Source organism: Callorhinus ursinus, unplaced genomic scaffold, assembly GCF_003265705.2.
Source record: "Callorhinus ursinus isolate GAN/ISIS: 27379988/994484 unplaced genomic scaffold, GSC_fseal_2.0 scaffold22, whole genome shotgun sequence".
Taxonomy (NCBI): Eukaryota; Metazoa; Chordata; class Mammalia; order Carnivora; family Otariidae; genus Callorhinus; species Callorhinus ursinus.
In genome coordinates, this window is record NW_027397084.1 from 1,937,454 (window position 1) to 1,955,014 (window position 17,561).

General features: G+C 46.3%; 1 protein-coding gene across 2 annotated transcripts in view; it reads left to right on the forward strand.

Annotated features, from left to right (window-relative positions):
• The window catches only part of PTK7 (protein tyrosine kinase 7 (inactive)), a 59,807-nt gene that overhangs the window by 9,007 nt on the left and 33,239 nt on the right, over positions 1 to 17,561 (forward strand). Inside the window, exon 1 of one of the 2 annotated variants that reach the window (XM_073905001.1) lies at positions 12,155 to 12,409. The exons of the other annotated variant lie outside the window; for it this stretch is intronic. Coding sequence (XP_073761102.1) covers positions 12,181 to 12,409 — 229 coding nt within the window. The 5' untranslated portion in view covers positions 12,155 to 12,180. Of the gene's footprint in view, positions 1 to 12,154; positions 12,410 to 17,561 lie in introns of those variants that run through there. 2 annotated transcript variants of the gene reach the window in all.

The window sequence follows — 17,561 nt, forward strand, 5'->3', positions numbered from 1 at the left end:
CAATAACTACGCACCGAGAGACCTTTTGCACCTCAGCATTCAAGATTGCCAGATTTTCTCCCTCTTTTAAAAAATTTGTTGTTGTTACAGAACACGGTTACCGTTTTCAGTGGCCCATTCAGAGGTTTGTGTACATCCTAAAGTTCTTAGAGTTATGGTCAGGCTGTGTAATCTAGAAGTCCAGAACACTGCCTCAATCCCCACTATTTGAGCGGAGTCCTCCATCTCTACCAGCTGGTGCTTCTGGAAGGTCGCGGGCAGTTGCAGGCCCTGGCTTGCAGGGGTGCCGTCACATTCCAGACCCGTGTGCCTGCTGGGAGGTGTATACTGGGTAATGCTGTGCGAGAGACCACGTAGGTGGTAATAGTCATCGCTGCTGTGGTTAATAGAGTTGCTGCCTTTCACCACTGTTGTGTAGATGGATGGGCCCACACTTGGTGGTACAGGCCCTGGCACACAGTAGGGATGAGATGGACGTAGGTTTCCCTTCTATTTCTGATTTTGGAGGCAAGCCTTTTAATTCTCAAGAGATTTCAGAATTGCTTGGTCAGTGACCTCTGGCATTCTGGAACATACACGCGTTTTGGTGCCAGGTCGATCTCCCTTTAGCCGGAGCTGCTAACCGCTCTTGGCTGACCTGCTGAGTTTTGTTCTTCTGCTTCCGAGGCTCTCAGGTTCCAACCTGGGAACCTGGGTCCCATCGCTGAAGGGTACAAAGTGATACTCTGGTGTTCTGATTCTGTTGTAGCTCATCTGTTAAAAAAAAAAAAAAAAGAAAAAAGAAAAAGAGAGTGAGAGAGAGGATCCTTCACATCAGCAAGTCCTTAGAGAGGAAATGTGCTAGGATAGCATTTGAGATCCCAAGTTCATTTCCAGCTACCCGAAAAACAAAACAAATCACAAACAAAGAAAATGGTTGTCTTGCAGCCTTGGGAAAGGGGTGGGGGGGTGGTGAAGATTTGCTGTTGGTCTTGTAGCTCTAGCTACAAAGAGCAAACCATTCTATCTGTTTGGTTAATTTAGCAGATTAACCAGTTGTTAAACTGACCAATTTAAAAAATGCCCAGCTTGCTAGCAGCTTTGTGCCTGTGATCTGGCCTGTGATCCGGGCCCCTCCTCCACCGCAGGGGTCCGGGCCTCCTGTAGGAGGAGCTTCCAGGGGAGGAGGAGTGGCTGGGCCCCCAGGGAACAGCCCCGGGGGGCCTGGAGGAGGATCTCTGTCTTCCTTTACCATCACCCCCACCTCCTTTCTGAAAACTCCTTAAAACAAAAGGCTTTTATTTAGTAAACATCGCACCCTGCCTCGAAGAAGTGTCCTGAGTTTTGTTGGTGGGGTGCAGGGAAAGGGGGTGGCGAATTGGCCCTTTTGTTTCTGGGTAAGGGGCTGGGGTGCTTCTCTGGCCTTGCGTGCCTTTTTCGCTCTTAACTCTACCTTTGTTCCCGGGCCTCTTGAACCTGGTCTGAGAGGTCCTGCTGATCAGGCCTGCCCTGTCTCTCCATGAGCCTCCCTGGGAGACTTCCCCAGATTGCTGCCGTGGGCAGTCCAGAAAGGAGGCCGGCGAGCGTGGGCCCAGCCAGGCCTGAGCTTGGGTGGTACCTCTCTCCGTCCCGTCCCCTTCCCACCCAGCCCGGATCAAAGGAGCCTCCTCCGGCAGCAGGGAAACACTTCTCCCAATAGCCCCACCAGTGAGTAAACAGCCAGGGCCGCTTGCAGCTTTTGGAAGCGTGGTGCTTCAGGCCGGAGGAATGCAGAACATTTCATTTTAGGAGTGGACTTAGGTTTCCACTGCTTTCGGTATTTGCAAATTTGAAACAAATGCCCTCATTTAGCAGCAGGCAGGCTGGGCAGTAAACGGGGGCTGTTTAAGGGCGTTTATGGCAGTCACAGGTATTTGTGGGTAGGGGGACCCCAGCAGGTTTGGGAAAGGACAGAGGGTTTATGGTTAGGTGGGTTGTACAAAGACCCCAGCCAGGTCTCCGGTAGAGGGTTGTTGTTAGGTGGGCTTTGTCATAAAAAGCTTTGCCGCCTCCTGCCCACGGCCCCCCCCCCCCCCCCCCAGGAAGTATCTCCTTCTGACAGACAAAGAGGTTTGAGATGGTGTTTATTCCCCTGGGGCTGATGCTGAGGGCCTTGTCCCTCTCGTTTGGCTGCCAAAGTATCAGATTTCCAATGAACCCTGCCTTCTCCCACCCCCGCAGCTTGAAAGGCTCATTAAATGTGCTTTATGTATAACAAGTTGGCTGAGAGGCCCCCCCTCACTTCCAGCCAGTTTTGTGAGGAAGGAGCTAGGAAAACCTGTTTTCCTTTTGTTGTTGTTTCTGGAAGTAGATCTGTGAAGGAGCAATTGCAAAAAGACCCTGATTTTAGCAATCAGCCAAGCAAGTGTTATTTGCCTTTGATGGGGCAGCTTAGCTGGGGATGATCTGCCCCAGGCCTGGTGGGTGCCACCCGCCCGCGCACAGGGAAATTCAGAAATCTGTTTAGGAAGGGAGTTCTGGCTTCATAGCTTGCTCCCTCAGAGACCCGAGATAGTTCACTTCGCCTCGCTGAGCCTCAGTTTCCCTTTTTTTTTTTTTTTTAAAGATTTTATTTATTTATTTGAGAGAGAGAGAATGAGAGATAGAGAGCACGAGAGGGAAGAGGGTCAGAGGGAGAAGCAGACTCCCCGCTGAGCAGGGAGCCCGATGCGGGACTCGATCCTGGGACTCCAGGATCATGACCTGAGCCAAAGGCAGTCGCTTAACCAACTGAGCCACCCAGGCGCCCCTCAGTTTCCCTTTTGTAAGATGAGGGTAACAATACCGCCCCCTTTAGGGTGCTTGTAAGGATTCCGTGAGATAGTACTGTCTTTCATCAACTCGAAAGTGCTTTTTTTTTTTTTTCCCCCAGTTTCACACCTTTGAAGCCTGGTGGTAACTTAGTCAATTATGTAGTATTGTGTCTTAGTTTAACTGGGACCATCTCCTTTTAGCTTAACACAAATAACAGTGCATCTTAAAATTGGTGACACCTTTGAAATTCAGTGTATGGGAAGGACTTAGTCTGTCAAGAGTGAATGCTTCATAAAAGATAGTTATCATATGATGAGGGTGATTTATTTACAGGTCTGCTTTTGTTTGCTGTCCACCATTAACTTTCAATAGCAACTGTTTTCCTTTTTAGTCTGGCACGTAAATAACAAATGATGCTTAAGGCATAAGGCATCACGCTAGGTTGTGTATGTGAGAGAGATTGTCTAGAAAAGGAGGTGGATGTCCCTAGGAGGGCAAACAGTCAATTATGGAAAGAAAATGCCTTTCTGATGGTAGAGTCTCCACTTTAAAAAGCTGGGCTATTCCTGGGGGAGACTTGAGACTCACTCCAGGAACGGATTGTCTGGTAGGCACATCAAGACAGAACCAGAAGAGAGTGATTAACACGGCAAGGATGCAGAGAAGCACCGAAGAGGGGGGACCCAGAAAATGCCAGGCACTCGGAGGATGGAGATGTGAGTGGGGGCAGGCAGGAGAAAGGAGGAGGTGGTTGCATTTCCTTCCCCTCCCAGGCTGCACAGTTGTGTGGGGTTGATCCAAGCTTTGTGGAGACAACTGGGGCTATTCATTCTGCTTTGTGCTACCTCAGCATTTGTCTGAGGGCACCTTCCTCTCCCACCCCCAGGACAAAAGTGGCCCAAAGGCTGGGGAGTTCATCATTTGCTTGAGTTCTGGTTTATTTGATGGTAGGATGGATTAGCTGTGGGGTTGGGGTTTAGATGGTAGACAGAGAGAGAGAGAGATCTTTTTCATATGCATTAGTGAAAGTGAAGAGCAAAACTTTTTTTTCTGTTTTTTTTTTTTAATAGGATGCTGTGTAGATTTTGTGCTCCAAGCCTTCCAGATGTTCACTTCTACCTTATAGAAGTTTCAGAATACATTCTTTCTGTGTTGTTGTCCAGAATTTTAGCCCTCGGTAGGTGTGCCCAGCTAGGAAAGGGTCTGATTAATGGATCACTTTTGGAAGGCAAGAACTCAGAAGTCCCAGGGTCTAGGAGATGCAGCTCCTGTATGAAGTGAATGCCCTTTTTTGCTTCCTTTGGCTGCCTTTGGCAGTGTCTTGAAGAATAAGGTATTGTAGCTGATGTGTCTTGAACAGGAAGAATGGTGTTGAGGTTAAGAAAATTCCAGTGCTCTTCTCCTAAAAGCCTTTGATGTACTGGTATTTATATCATTAAAAAAAAAAAAAGGCATTTTTGGTGATATAAAACTTACTGGGGAGGCCCTCTAAAACTCAGTGTGAATTTTCTTCTGAGGAAGCCAGTCTCCCCGGCTTCTCTGTCCTGTGAGGATTGAAAGAGGCAGTGGTTCTTTTCAAACCAGGTCAACAAATACTTTGGAGCCCTTCTTATATCTCAGGCACCCAGAGAGATACCTGTGGGCCCTCAGTGGTCCTGAGTTTGGTCGCTGCCCAGTTTGGCTCTGACACCCCAGATTCCTTATTTACACCCACGACCAGAAGAACCTAGAGAGGACTTGGGATGGGCCTCCGTGGGCCTCTTGCCTGCTGCTGGCCTTGGGGGTGATGGCTGTGGCGTTAACAGCTGCTTGTTTTGTCCTAGGCTGCTGCCCCAGCCCCGGGGAGAGGTGTTGATCAGGCTGACTGGACGGCAGATCCCCCTGAACCCTAGGTTGAGCTAAAGCTTGCTCTTAGACTCCTGACAAATTGCTTTCAGTTTTTGCGGCCAAAAGAGAACTCTGAAAACGGTGTAAATTGGGTTATTTACACTACCTCTGTTTTTGTTGCTTCCATGAAGTTGGTGAAGGAGGGCACGGATCCAAGTGAGCTTTTCAGGTTCTTGGATGCTCTCTGTTCCCCAGGTACCTGGCATCAGGTGAAGAGGAGGGGGTGGGTGGGCACGTCAGGGTGTAATGCGCTTGAATGCAGGAAGTGTGGTGACCGGACAGGCCTTTGAGGTACCCGGGACCAACCCCTTGCATTAGATCAAAGACATACCTTTTGTTTCCCCGCTCACACTTTCCTCTCCTGGAGCCAGAGTTGTAAAGAGGTGGAGTTGTGAGGGTCTGCATCTGGTGGCTGGGGTGGCAAGTGGAGTGGGGGGGCAGAGGGAGGGCCCCTCCCTCCTGCTGAGCACTTCCTGCCTTCTACGCTTGCTGCCCTCCGTGTGCAGGGGGTCTGCCTGGGCTAGCCTGGGCACCTCTGGCTCCGCTGGGCCGCTGCCCGGTAGGGCCCTGCCTGAACTGGGCTGTAAGCTGGTGAAACCAGCCGCACAAAGACGGATTTCACTCCGGGCTAAGTGTTTTGTTGCTGAATCATTTGCATTCATTAAAGGTAGTGAAGGGCCAGTGATATTTAAGGCAACACGCCGGGTTTGCTGGAGGCCGCTGCCTTAGAACCTCATTAAGAATTCTTGGGGCGGGCGAGAGGATGGGTGCAGCTCATTCAAAGCTTACTTAACTTCTGACTGCTTTGGGCATAGGCCAGCTACTAAAATATGAAAAATGTCTGCCCAGCAGCCCCCAGTGCTTGGCCAGACTGCCCTGGCCAAAGAAAACACACACTTACAATTCATTATTTAGTCTCCTCCTGAGAGCAAGCTCGTGTCTCTTCCTCCCATGGGACCTTGCTGAGTTGGGGGCACAGCGGTGGGGGGGGGGGGGGGCAGGGGTGGCGGGGGGGAGGCGCGGGAAGATTCCTACCTATTTTAAGAGGAAGCTTGGCTGAAAGCAAATGCTGTCTATACTCACCCTACCCCACCCCTACCTCCCTTCCCTAGGTTATTTCACTCATTCCCTGCTGAGGGATTTCAGGGTGTTTCTGAGGATTTGCTCTTTAAAACAATGCCACCACAAATGTCCTTGTACCTACCTTTGCCCTTGTGCTTGTGTGTCTGTAGGATAAAGTCCCAGATGTGGAGCTGCTCTGTCAAAGGACATGAACATATCAAAATTGTGTACAACATTCTGCATTTTTGTAATTTTTCTGAAGTGGGAGTTTATGACTTTCATCACATTTTCTTTTTAAAAAAGATTTTATTTATTTTTAAAGATTTTATTCATTATTCATTTGAGAGAGAGGGCATGGGGGGGGGATGGAGAGGCTGAGGGAGAAGCAGACTCCCCACTGAGCCGGGAGCCTGGTGCAGGCCATCCCAGGATCTGGAGATCATGACCTGAGCCAAACGGCAGATGCTTAGCCGTCTGAGCCACCCAGTACCCCTTTAAAGATTTTATTTATTTATTTGAGAGAGAGAACCGGAGCAAGGGGAGGGGCAGAGGGAGAAGCAGACTTCCCACTGAGCAGGGAGCCCCGACTCTATCTCAGGGCTCTGAGATCATAACCTGAGCTAAAGGTAGACGCTTAACCGACGGAGCAGTTTCATCAAATTTCTGAATCACCGCTCTACAGTAGGCCTGTGAAAAATCACACGGGATAACGTGTGAAAACTGGTAAGCATGGTTCAGATGTGGAACATTGCTAGGGGGACCAGAGAATTTATCGTCCAGACAGGGACATTATTAATAATTATGCCAAGAGAGCCAGCGCCAGTCAGGGATGTTCCAGAGAACTTGGGAGTGTGGTAGCCCAGCGCCCACCAAGGCTCTCATTCCCTCATTTCTGAGACCACGTATGTTCTGTCTTCTACACCATGTAGCTCTGAATTACCTGCTCCTGTTCATTTCCCATTCTATCAGATGTATTCTTTTTGTCACCCCCAACTTGATAAGCGTAGTGGCTTGCGTTCTGTTCTGTTTTCCCACCGGCCCGGTTCCCCAGTGTTCCATGTTTGCTCAAGAAGTTGGATTCCACAGACCAGAATTCTAGTTCTAGAAGCAGTTTAACTTTTCTGAGCTCCTTTCTTCATCTGTATGATAAAAATGATAATGTCCAGCTCATAGGCTATGGTGAGGGTCTTTGCAGGAAAGTTTGTCTGGAGTTCGGGGCGGGGGGTGGTTTGTGGTGTTGCCATGGTGTCGTGGCAGGTGAGCTCCAGGGACACTTACAACTCCTCATGGACATATGCTTGGAGCTTTAGGCTCTGCTGGCTGTCTAGGTTTGTTTTTTCCGCTTCTCCATTTATTACTGTCCCCTTCATCGCTCTCGTCGCTCTTCCCTTCCATCCCATTGCCCGTGGCTTAGTTCAATTCTTGTCATTTCTCTGTGGAATACTGCTGGAAAAAAGAAGTGATTTTTTTAAAATTTTTTTGAAGGCAGCACCTTTTTCTTCCCTCCTCAAAAACATCAAGAAGATATGTACTTTATGAAACCTGAGATTAAAAAAAAAAAAATCAGATGAGAAGCAACAGACCAAGATCAAAAGGAAGCTGACCAAGAAGGGTGAGGAGATAAATAGGGGACTGGCAGAGATAACGAATAAGTATAAGGAAACACAAATGCAATAGCAGAATTAAGTTTCCAGCATCATCTTTAAAGGGCCTAATGGGTTGCACGATTAACCTAATCAATGCCATGTCGTTGTGGAGCTCTCAGAATCCAGAGGAAAATGTACAGTGAGATGAAAATGATAAAAAAATGTGATCATTAGAGAAATATAGTCAGATTTTAAAAGCAATGAACAGGGGCGCCTGGGTGACTCAGTCGGTTAAGTGTTGGACTCTTGGTTTCAGCTCAGGTCATGATCTCAGGATCGTGAGCTCGAGCTCCACCCCATGATGGGCTCCTGCGCTCCGGGGTAATCTGCTGGAGATTCTCTCTCCCTCTCCTGCCCCGCCCCCATTCTTTCTCTCTGTCTCTCTCAAATAAATAAATCTTTTTTTAAAAGAAAGCAATGGGGGGCGCCTGGGTGGCTCAGTCGTTAAGCGTCTGCCTTCAGCTCAGGTTATGATCCCAGGGTCCTGGGATCTAGCCCCTCATCCGGCTCCCTGCTCATCCAGGAGCCTGCTTCTCCCTTTTGCGCTCCTCCTGCTTGTGTTCCCTCTCTAGCTGTCTCTCTCTCTGTCAGATAAATAAATAATCTTTACAAAAAATATAAAAGAAAGCAATGAACAAAGAGTATATTAGTCAAATTAAAAAGCAAGAAGTATATCTTGTAGATCCTAGGAGGCAATGAAAGCAAACAAAACACAGTACATACAACAAAGGAAGCATTGTGGTATTAGAATGTAAAATAGATAAAAGCAAAGACAGATATGTCAGTGGTGATGGTAAATTTCAGTGGAATAAGTTTCCCGCTGAATTAAGACAAAACAAAGATGAATAAAAAAGTTTCATGCTCTTTATCTGGGACAAACCCAAGATAGCGATAAAGTGTGTTTTATTGTTCTTTTTCTACCTTTAGACAAATAGCTTAATTTATTTCATTGTTTAGGAAATCATTTGAGTTTATTTTCTTCGAAATACAGCTTTGAAATTAATTTGAAATGAAAACTTGTAGAATTGGTAACTTAAGATCCTTGCCTGAAAGAAAATAATGAAAGAAAACTTTGGCAAGTCCAATCAAGAAAAAGAGAGAAAAGGTCACTATTAGGCAAAACAAGAAAGGAAAGAGAGGCTTTAACCTCATTCTTGGCTTTACAACAGTTTCTTGAGCACATACTGGGCACCTGGGAGACACTGGGGACACGTAGCAGGGAATGAGACGGAGCTCACTGTTCAGTGAGGAGGGCATACGGAAACGTTTACTAGTAATCACAGTTGTGATCATTGCGATGGAAAGATTTAAAAAATTTATCCCAGGTTACCCTGTTCAATGCCATGCTAAGTAGTCTACGCAAGGAAAATATAAATTGCCACTGTTTATTCAGGAACCGTTAGAATGACTAAGGACCGGTGTCTATTGAAAACAGTTGGAAGATCGTAAAAACAACTAAACAAAACCCAAAGTGGTTGTAGCTGAAGGCATTGACAGGAAATTTCAGAAATGCTGAGGAAATAGAGCTTTGTGATGCAAAGACTGTCACGGAGCCCAGGAACAGATGGATGGCCACCCCACGCCTGTCACAACGTTGATACAACCTTCCTTCCAAATGCTGACTAACAGTGTAGAAAAGAGAAGCACGCTGCTTAGAGAGCCATGTAAGAGTCTAATATAAAATACTGTCAGCTTACATCTAATAATATGTTAAAGGATAATCTACTATAAACAACTAAAGGATTCATTCCAAAAATGCACAGGTAGTTTAATCAAATAGAGTTCGTTAAAATAAGAAGACACAGTCACACAGTTATTGCAATAGATGCAGAAATGACATGAGATACAAATGAACATCCATTCTTGATTTATTTTTTTTAAGAAAAAATTTTAATCCACAGCCCACATTACACTTAAAAATGAAATTATAGGGGCACCTGGGTGGCTCAGTCAGTTGAGCATCCAACTCTTGATTTTGGCTCAGGTTATGATCTCAGGATGGTGGGTTGGAGCCCCATGTGGGGTTCCTCACTGAGTGGGGAGTCTGCTTGAGATTCTTTCTGTCCCTCCCCTTCTAATCCTCCCCCTGCGCTCTAGCTCTCTGTCTCTCTCAAATACATAAATAAATCTAAAAAAAAAAAAAAACCAAACTATAATGCTGTTCTCATTAAAATAAGGCATTATTACACTAAGATAATATCACTACTATTTTAACATTATCCTGGAATTTCTACTTGAAATAATATTGTAAGAAAAATGAAAGTCAAAGTAAAGTTAGTGTTTTTTTGTAGATGGCATCATTTTCTTTCTTTCTTTCTTTCTTTTTTTTTTTTTAAGTAGGCTCTACACCCAGCATGGGGCTCAAACATACAACCCGGAGACCAAGAGTCACATGCTCTACCGACTGAGCCAGTCAGGCCCCTTGATTTTTACATGTGAAACTCAAGCATCAACTGAAAACCACTAGACTCAATGAGAGAGTTCACTCATTTGGCCAAATACAAAACCCAGGTTTGCTACTTATCAGTAGATAGCCTTTGAGAAAATACAAAGAAAACCTTTATCCCATTCACAAAATCAAAAATCAAAATTCTCAGGCATAAAGCAGTTATCATGGAAACTGTATGTTGAAGGAGTCTAAATATCATCCTTCTTCCTCTGAATTTGGTGTTGCAGGGGGGAACACAGACACAGGAATTGGACAGATGGAAATCAGTATATCATCTTTATTATTGATAAAGGCCAGGTTGAGGAACAAGGTTTAAATCTGAAGAGGATAAGCTTGTCTGATTCATCCCTGAGTGTGTGTGTGTGTGTGTGTGTGTGTGTGTGTGTGTGTGCGCGCGCGCGCGCGTGTGTAGGCTACCTATATAAAATGTGTCCTGTCTGCAAGGGGGTGGATCCCTTAAGTGGGTTGGGGAGGAAGGGTCAGAGCCAACTTGCCCAATCAGACATCATCCCTCCCTGGGGTTCATAGGAGTGGGGATCCACTGGCACCCTCTCTGCTGTGATGGTGAGGAGTTATTCCTTCTTCAGACTTCCTCCCTTTGCTCTCAGAACTCACTGGGGCTTAATGGTCCTGTCCCTAGATGCCTGAGGGTGTGGGCACCTGGGGGTGTGGCTCTTCCCTCCAGGGAAGGGGCAAAGCTGTACCTCAGATATTCTTGCCTCCACTTTACTAACCACCCTGCTCCTTGGTGGATCCTTCTAGGACCCCTGGAGAACAGAAGGCTCTCATAAGGATGAAAACAGGACAGTATTTAAATGAACTGGAAGGAACTCAGTACCCAGGGGTGAAAATTCGCTTCCTGTCTATTTCCGAGCCCAAATCATGTGCAAACACTTTTTCTTCTGAGAAGTTTAACAGCTGAGAACAGGAACCTTCATTGCTTTGTTCATTACTGTATCCCCAGCACTTAGAACAATGCCTGACACGTGGTAGGCGTTCAGTAACTTAATGACCGTTCTCAGGAGGGAGAAGTGTAACATGTAATGCAGCAAAGGCCTTATAGTCTTGATCTTATTGATTACAAGCTAATAAAGAAGAAAGTAGACATGGGGCACCTGGCTGGCTCAGTTGGTAGAGCATACGACTCTTGATTGTGGGGTTGTGAGTTCAAGCCCCACGTTGGGTGTAGAGATTACTTAAAAATAAAAAAAAAAATCTAAAAAAAGTAGACAACAAAATTGAACAGGAAATGGACAGTAAGGGTTGATGGAGGGAGGTGGGTGGGGGATGGACTACATGGGGGATGGGCCTTAAGGAGGGCACTTGTGATGAGCACTGGGTGTTGTATGTAAGTGATGAATCACTAAATACTACTCCTGAAACCAATATTGCACTATACGTTAACTAGAATTTATTTATTTTTTTTTTCTTTTTTTTGAAAGATTTTATTTATTTGACAGAGAGAGACACAGCGAGAGAGGGAACACAAGCAGGGGGAGTGGGAGAGGGAGAAGCAGGCTTCCCGCCGAGCAGGGAGCCCGATGTGGAACTCGATCCCAGGACCCTGGGAGTATGACCTGTGCCGAAGGTAGACACTTAATCGACTGAGCCACCCAGGTGCCCCTAACTAACTAGAATTTAAATAAAAATTTGAAAAAAAAAGAAATGGGCAGTAAGAAATTCAGCTAACCAATAAATACATGAAAGATTGCTTTATCTTGTTAAGGACAAACTAAATGTGTCGAATGAATTACAGATTGCAACAAATCATATTTCACTTCTCTCAAATTGACAAAGATTAAAAGTGTCAGTGTGGTGGACACGTAAGTTGGCACAACCTTTAGAGCCATTTGTCATTTATCAAAAACTTGAAATCGTATTCTCCTTGGTCCAAGCGGGTTCTGTTTCTAGGAAGTCATCCTACAGAAACAATCATTATTAGTGTGCATAGGTGCCTGTACAGAGAGGTCTAGTTGGAGCATTGTTTGTAATGGCAAAATATTAAGCCATCCAAATGTTCATAATTGGGGATTATTATGGGATAATGCCATATCTGTCCTATTCTTTCCCTAGGGTGCTGGACAAATAGATCATGGGTCACTGATGCCGTGAAATAATACACAGCGGTGGAAGTGAATGAACTAGAACCATGTGGACAGACACGGGAAGATACGTGTAGTTAACCGTACAGCGAAAAAAGCAAGTGGTAGAGTAGCAGGTGTTCGGGGTTGCACGGTGTTCCCCAAAAGGTTAACGTCCAAGTCCTAAACCCCAGTATCTGTGAATGTGACCTTATTTGGAAATAGGAACTTTGCAGATGTAATCAAGTTAAGGTGAAGTCATTAAGGTAAGTTCTAATCCTCTATGACTAGAGGTATCCTTACAAGAAGAGACACAGAGAAACACACTCAGAGGAAAGATGGCCTCGTGACGGAGGTAGAGCTTGGAATGATGCATCTTCAAGCCAAGGAATGCCAAGGATTGCCGGCAGCACCAGAAGCTAGGAGGGAAGCGTGGAATAGACTCTGCCCAGAGCCTCCAGAAGGAACCAATCTTACCAACACTTTGAGCTCACACCTCAGCCTCCAAAACTGTGAGAGGATAAACTGTTGTTTTAAGCAACCTAGTTGCAGGAATTTGTCGCAGCAGCCCTAGGAAGCGGATAGGACAGATAAGGCATTATCCCATAATCATGCCTTTTGTGGGTGCACCTGCTGCTCTGTCTGTGACAGAGTGCTCTTTCAATCTGTCTTGCACACTAACAACTACCTTGTCAGAGGCAGGGACCTGCTGGCATGGTGATTTTTTTTTTTTTTTTTTTTTTTTGCCAGACAGCCTGAGCAGGGTAAATTTATGTCTCACTTTCTTTGCCTTCTCCCGCACTCGTGTCTAGTGGCCTCTTGCTGTGGTCCCCCTTATCGCCTCTTAAACTCTGAGCATCCTGAATTACCTGGAGTTCTCTGACCATGCTTTGTCTTTGTGCTTCAGTCTTGTACTTGCCAAGCCCCATTCTTTGTGAAAAGCTTGTTTTGACGAGCCTTCCTCCAGGATTCTTCTCTGCTCGCCTCTTCCCCCCACTTTGAGTTAGAAAGCTTGTCTTGTGCATCCACCCACAGCATTGTGTGATAATGTGGTAAAGCCTTGATGATGATCGGGTGTCCTCTGCAGGCAGATGACCTGAGATTTGAATCCTGCATTTGCCACTTAGTAGCTGTGTGACCTTGAGCAGGTTGTTTACCTCCCTGTGCCTCAGTTTCCTCATCTGTACAATGGGGATCGCAGTATCTACTTTAGTGGGTGGTTGTAAGCATTAACAAGCTAGTATGGTTAAAATGCTTGGAACAGTGCCTGGGACATAGGAAGCGGTCAGTAAGTGTTAGCTATTACTGTAATTACATGTTTACTTGTCTGACTCCTCCACTATACTGAGATACTTAAAGGCAGTAATTGTGTGTTTTTCTCTCTCATCCCCAGTGTCTTGCAGAGTACTTGGCACATGGTAGGCTCTAGATAAATGTTTGTTGAATTAATAATGATAATTAACATAATTGCCTACGAGGATCCCATATTGGGCTTTGACCCTCTGCTTATTCCACATCATGCAGGGATAATGGAGCTAAATATGGCTCAGTAAAACCACCACAGATCAGTTCGTGTTTCCTGAGCACCTCCAACGGGCAAGGCACCCGCAGTGGAGGGGAAGGATGAGTGTGAGGCCAGCCCTTGTGCTCAGGGAGCTTAGAATCTAGTGGGGAAGACAGGTGGTGAGCATAGGAAATGTTTTGTTAACAATATGAGGTTTTAATAACCATTTGTGAGAGCAATAGAAGACACAGGAGGTACATTCATGGTTATTATTTCAGTTGGTGGCACATTGTTACCTACCTTCTTACTTGTTTTCCAAGTTCATTCTAGAAATTTTCTTAAACTTTTTAGTAAGGAAACTTAAGTCTAGAGGCTTCACCAGATTCAATTCGATTTTTTTTTTTCATGTGTACTTCCCTCTGCAGACACAAAACATCTGGTTGTCTCTAGAATTAGCAACCATCAGTAATCATTGCTGGATCCATTATTTCATTAGGGGTTGTAAAATGGTGATATGGTATTTATCTAATCTGGAGACTCCTGTAAAGACAAACCTCCCCTCGTTGGCTGGTTATCCTGAGGGGTAGCTATTCAGAAAGGGAAAATAAAGCTTGATGCTTAACCAGTTTTTAAAATAATAAGTTGTTTTTCTAGCATCCTTCAGAGGTGACCAATGGGAGGCGTTAAGGCTGTTTAATTTTTTTTTTTTATTTTTAAATAATCTCTACACCCAACGTGGGGCTCGAACTCACAACCCTGAGATCAAGAGTTGCACACTCTACCGAGTGAGCTAGCCAGGTGCCCCGTTTTGGGCTTTTTAAAAACATCATTATGAAGTCATGGATTTTAACTTAGTCGGTGTGTGTAAGTCCATGTGGTTCTTACCTTTGGATGCTTAGTCCTGTCTTTGGCCTGTGGGAGCCTCTGCAAGCTGGTCCTGAACTGTTTGATGTGACCTTACTGGTCTTTGCACGTTCCCTCGTATGGGATGATGTTTTAGGCTTGTCTTGTGCATTTCCTGCCCCAGACCTGGAATCAGGCACTTCTCCAGTGAGGAAGGGCATGAATTTTTTAAGATATTGGTCCAATTTCCAAACCACTTTGCAGGAGGGAATTATTATAATTTATACTCCCATCAGCAAAGCATGAAGACCATTTTCTCCATATACTCACCAATGTTGAGTGCTGTTTTAAATATCTTTGGTGTTCATTTGATGGGCAGAGTAACTTACTCTAATTTGCATTTCTTAGATTCCTAGTGCTTTGGAATGTTTTTTTTTGTTTTGTTTTTAAGATTTTAGTTATTTGAGAGAGTGACAGCATGAGCTGGTGGGGGTGGGGGGTGTGAGGGAGAGGGAGAAGCAGACTTCCTGCTGAGCAGGGAGCCCGAGGAGGACGCAGGGCTCCATCCCGGGACCCTGAGATCATGACCCAAGCTGAAATTAGACCCTTAACCGACTAAGCCACCCAGGCACCCTTAGAATGTTTTCTTACATTAATTTTTGCTTTGAGAACTCTTCATATTTTTTGACCATGTTACTTTTAGAATTTTAGTAGTTATTATGATTGATTTGTAACTTTGTATCAAGACTAGCAGTCCCTCTCCTGCCAATTGCTGGAAATAGTTTTCCTAATGTATTGTTTGCCATTGAGAGTTGTTTACAGCTCCTATTTTATGTAGTCTTTTCCTTTACAAAGCGTAGAATTTTCCAGGCCTCTCTTGTGAGGGCCCTTATGGAATCGGAAAGCTGCAGCCTAGTACTGATCACCAGGTATTAGTCGGCACACAAACGTTGACTGTGCTCTCCTTACCTGACTGCAGCTGTGTTCCTTGAGGCCAGAGACCTGCCTTGTACCATGAGGGTCAGGATCCTTTCTCACCCTGACAGGCTTGCTCCGATTCTTTCTTTTTTAAGGTTTTTATTTATTTGACAGAGAGACACACAGCGAGAGAGGGAACACAAGCAGAGGGAGTGGGAGAGGGAGAAGCAGGCTTCCCGCTGAGCAGGGAGCCCGATGCGAGGCTCGATCCCAGGACCCTGGGACCATGACCCCAGCCGAAGGCAGACGCTTAATGACTGAGCCACCCAGGCGCGCCGCTTGCTCCAATTCTTGTTCATGTCAAAGGTGCCTCTTACTTTAGCATCTTTGGGAGGGGAGTGAAGGACTCTCTGAGCAACTGCTCATCTGTGCACAGCCCGCAGGCCCCTAGGGCAACGGGCAACCGAATGCCAGGTTCCCAGCAATTGGCAGCTACTCTGTGGGGCTTCACCCATGCAGGGCAACCCCTCTCGAACTATGGAGCCCCACAGGTTTGTGTCCTGTGATGAGGGGGCTCTCAGGGTCTGTTCAGAGAGAACTGCTATGCTCAGATGGCAGCGATTGGGCGAGTGACAAATCAGACAGGGCACTTTGCCGCTCCCAGCGGTCTGCATGAGATGCCAGCAAAGGCCGACACCAGGTGAGGGATGTTTGTGACGGCATGTAGTTCCTAAAAGATAAAAGACATCTCGAACATAATAAGGACAATAAAGGACTCACATAGTCCTTAACTTAATGCGTGCCAGGCAAAGTTCCAAATGTGCTACATTTATTAACATGTGAATTTACTTTTCACAAGCCTGTGAGGCAGATAATATTATTTTATACATTTTATACAAAAGTAGAGGCACCGCACACACGGGTAGACAGCTTGCCCGAGGACATAACACTCAGTGAGTGGAAGAGTAGAAATGGATTGCGGGCAGCCTGACTCCACATTCTGGGCTCTTGCCACATCTCCATCCTGCCTGTACTTCAGAGGCCAGGGTCTTAAAGTTGTGTAGCTCTTCAACCGTCCCGGAGGGCACTGCATCCTCCTAAAGGCCTTGCATGGTAAAGAGCAGCTGGCTGATTTTACAAATGGGGAGGCGAAGGCCTGCAGAACAGAGTGACTTGCTCAGAGCCAAGTCTAGGATGCAGGGTTTTGTGCATTTGGTAGCTGACTTTCATCTGGCACCAAAGTCAAACCCTTTGAACTTCTAGGAACAGAATTACCCTTAGATACAGGCAAAGGGATAGCCTTTTCCGTTTGAGGGGTGCCGAAACCTTCAGGGTCTGGTGAACACGGGAGTTTTACTCAAGACTCTTTCTGGGCATCCCTCTGACCTCGCAGCAGGCTCTTGAGGGCTGTGTGGGGGCCTTCTCTTGAGATCTTGTGGTGCGAACCCAGGCCTGGCCCCTTGTGGAAGTCGAATGCTTTGCCCTTGCATGAGGAGCCACAGACTGAGTTCCAGAAGCACCGGGACTGCTGGGTCAGAGGTTCTGGAAAGGTGGGGTGGAAATTGCCCCACTGTCTTCTTGCTCCTGGCCTAATGGCTCAGACCATTTTTAGATGTCAGGAAGTATAACAATATGGTACATTTATCTTGGTGAATAATGGATGAGCCCCAGGAAGGTACTGTACTTTTCCTGGTGAATTATTTACCAGGAGCCTCTAATTTGAGGGCTCTCCATTATAAATGGCCTGAATCTGGTATATGGAGAGCTCCTCCCCCTTCGCTACCTTCCCCAGGTCTCCGTAAGCTGTAACCTTTCACATCTAGTGAAAGAGTGAGTAGCCCTGGGGCCCAAGCCAGGGACTGTCTGAGTTTGGAGTCCCTGAGGCTGCTGGGAGGGGTGGGGAGTAGGTCCCTCTCTCCCTACTAGAGACACAGGGACAGACCTGCCAGGGGAACTTGGGGTAAATGTGGGGCCGGGCCCTGCTCTACAGGTGTGAGGACCCCATGCATGCCTCCATGTGTGTGCAGTCATCTGCTCTGAGGGTTTTTGTTTTTCTTGTCCCTTTCTCTGGGTCTCCATGACTCTCTGTTACCCTGTCTCTCCATGTGTCTCTGCCCATGTCTCTCTACCTGTTCACTTCTCACCTTCTCCTCCGTCAGGGTTTGGGTTTCTCTCTCTTCTCTGCCTGTGTCTCTTCCTAAGTCAGCCATCTCCCGCTGTCTCTCTGTCAGTTGTTAGTCTCTGTCTGTCTGACTCTCTCTGTCTCCTCTCTTTTTCTGTCTCTGTCAGTCTCCCTCCAGCTCCCTTCATCTCATCTCCCTGTCTCTCTCCATCAGTGTCTACTCGCCCCCCCTCCCCCCCCGCCTCGCCTCCCTCTCTTCCTCTTTTTCCCCCTCTCC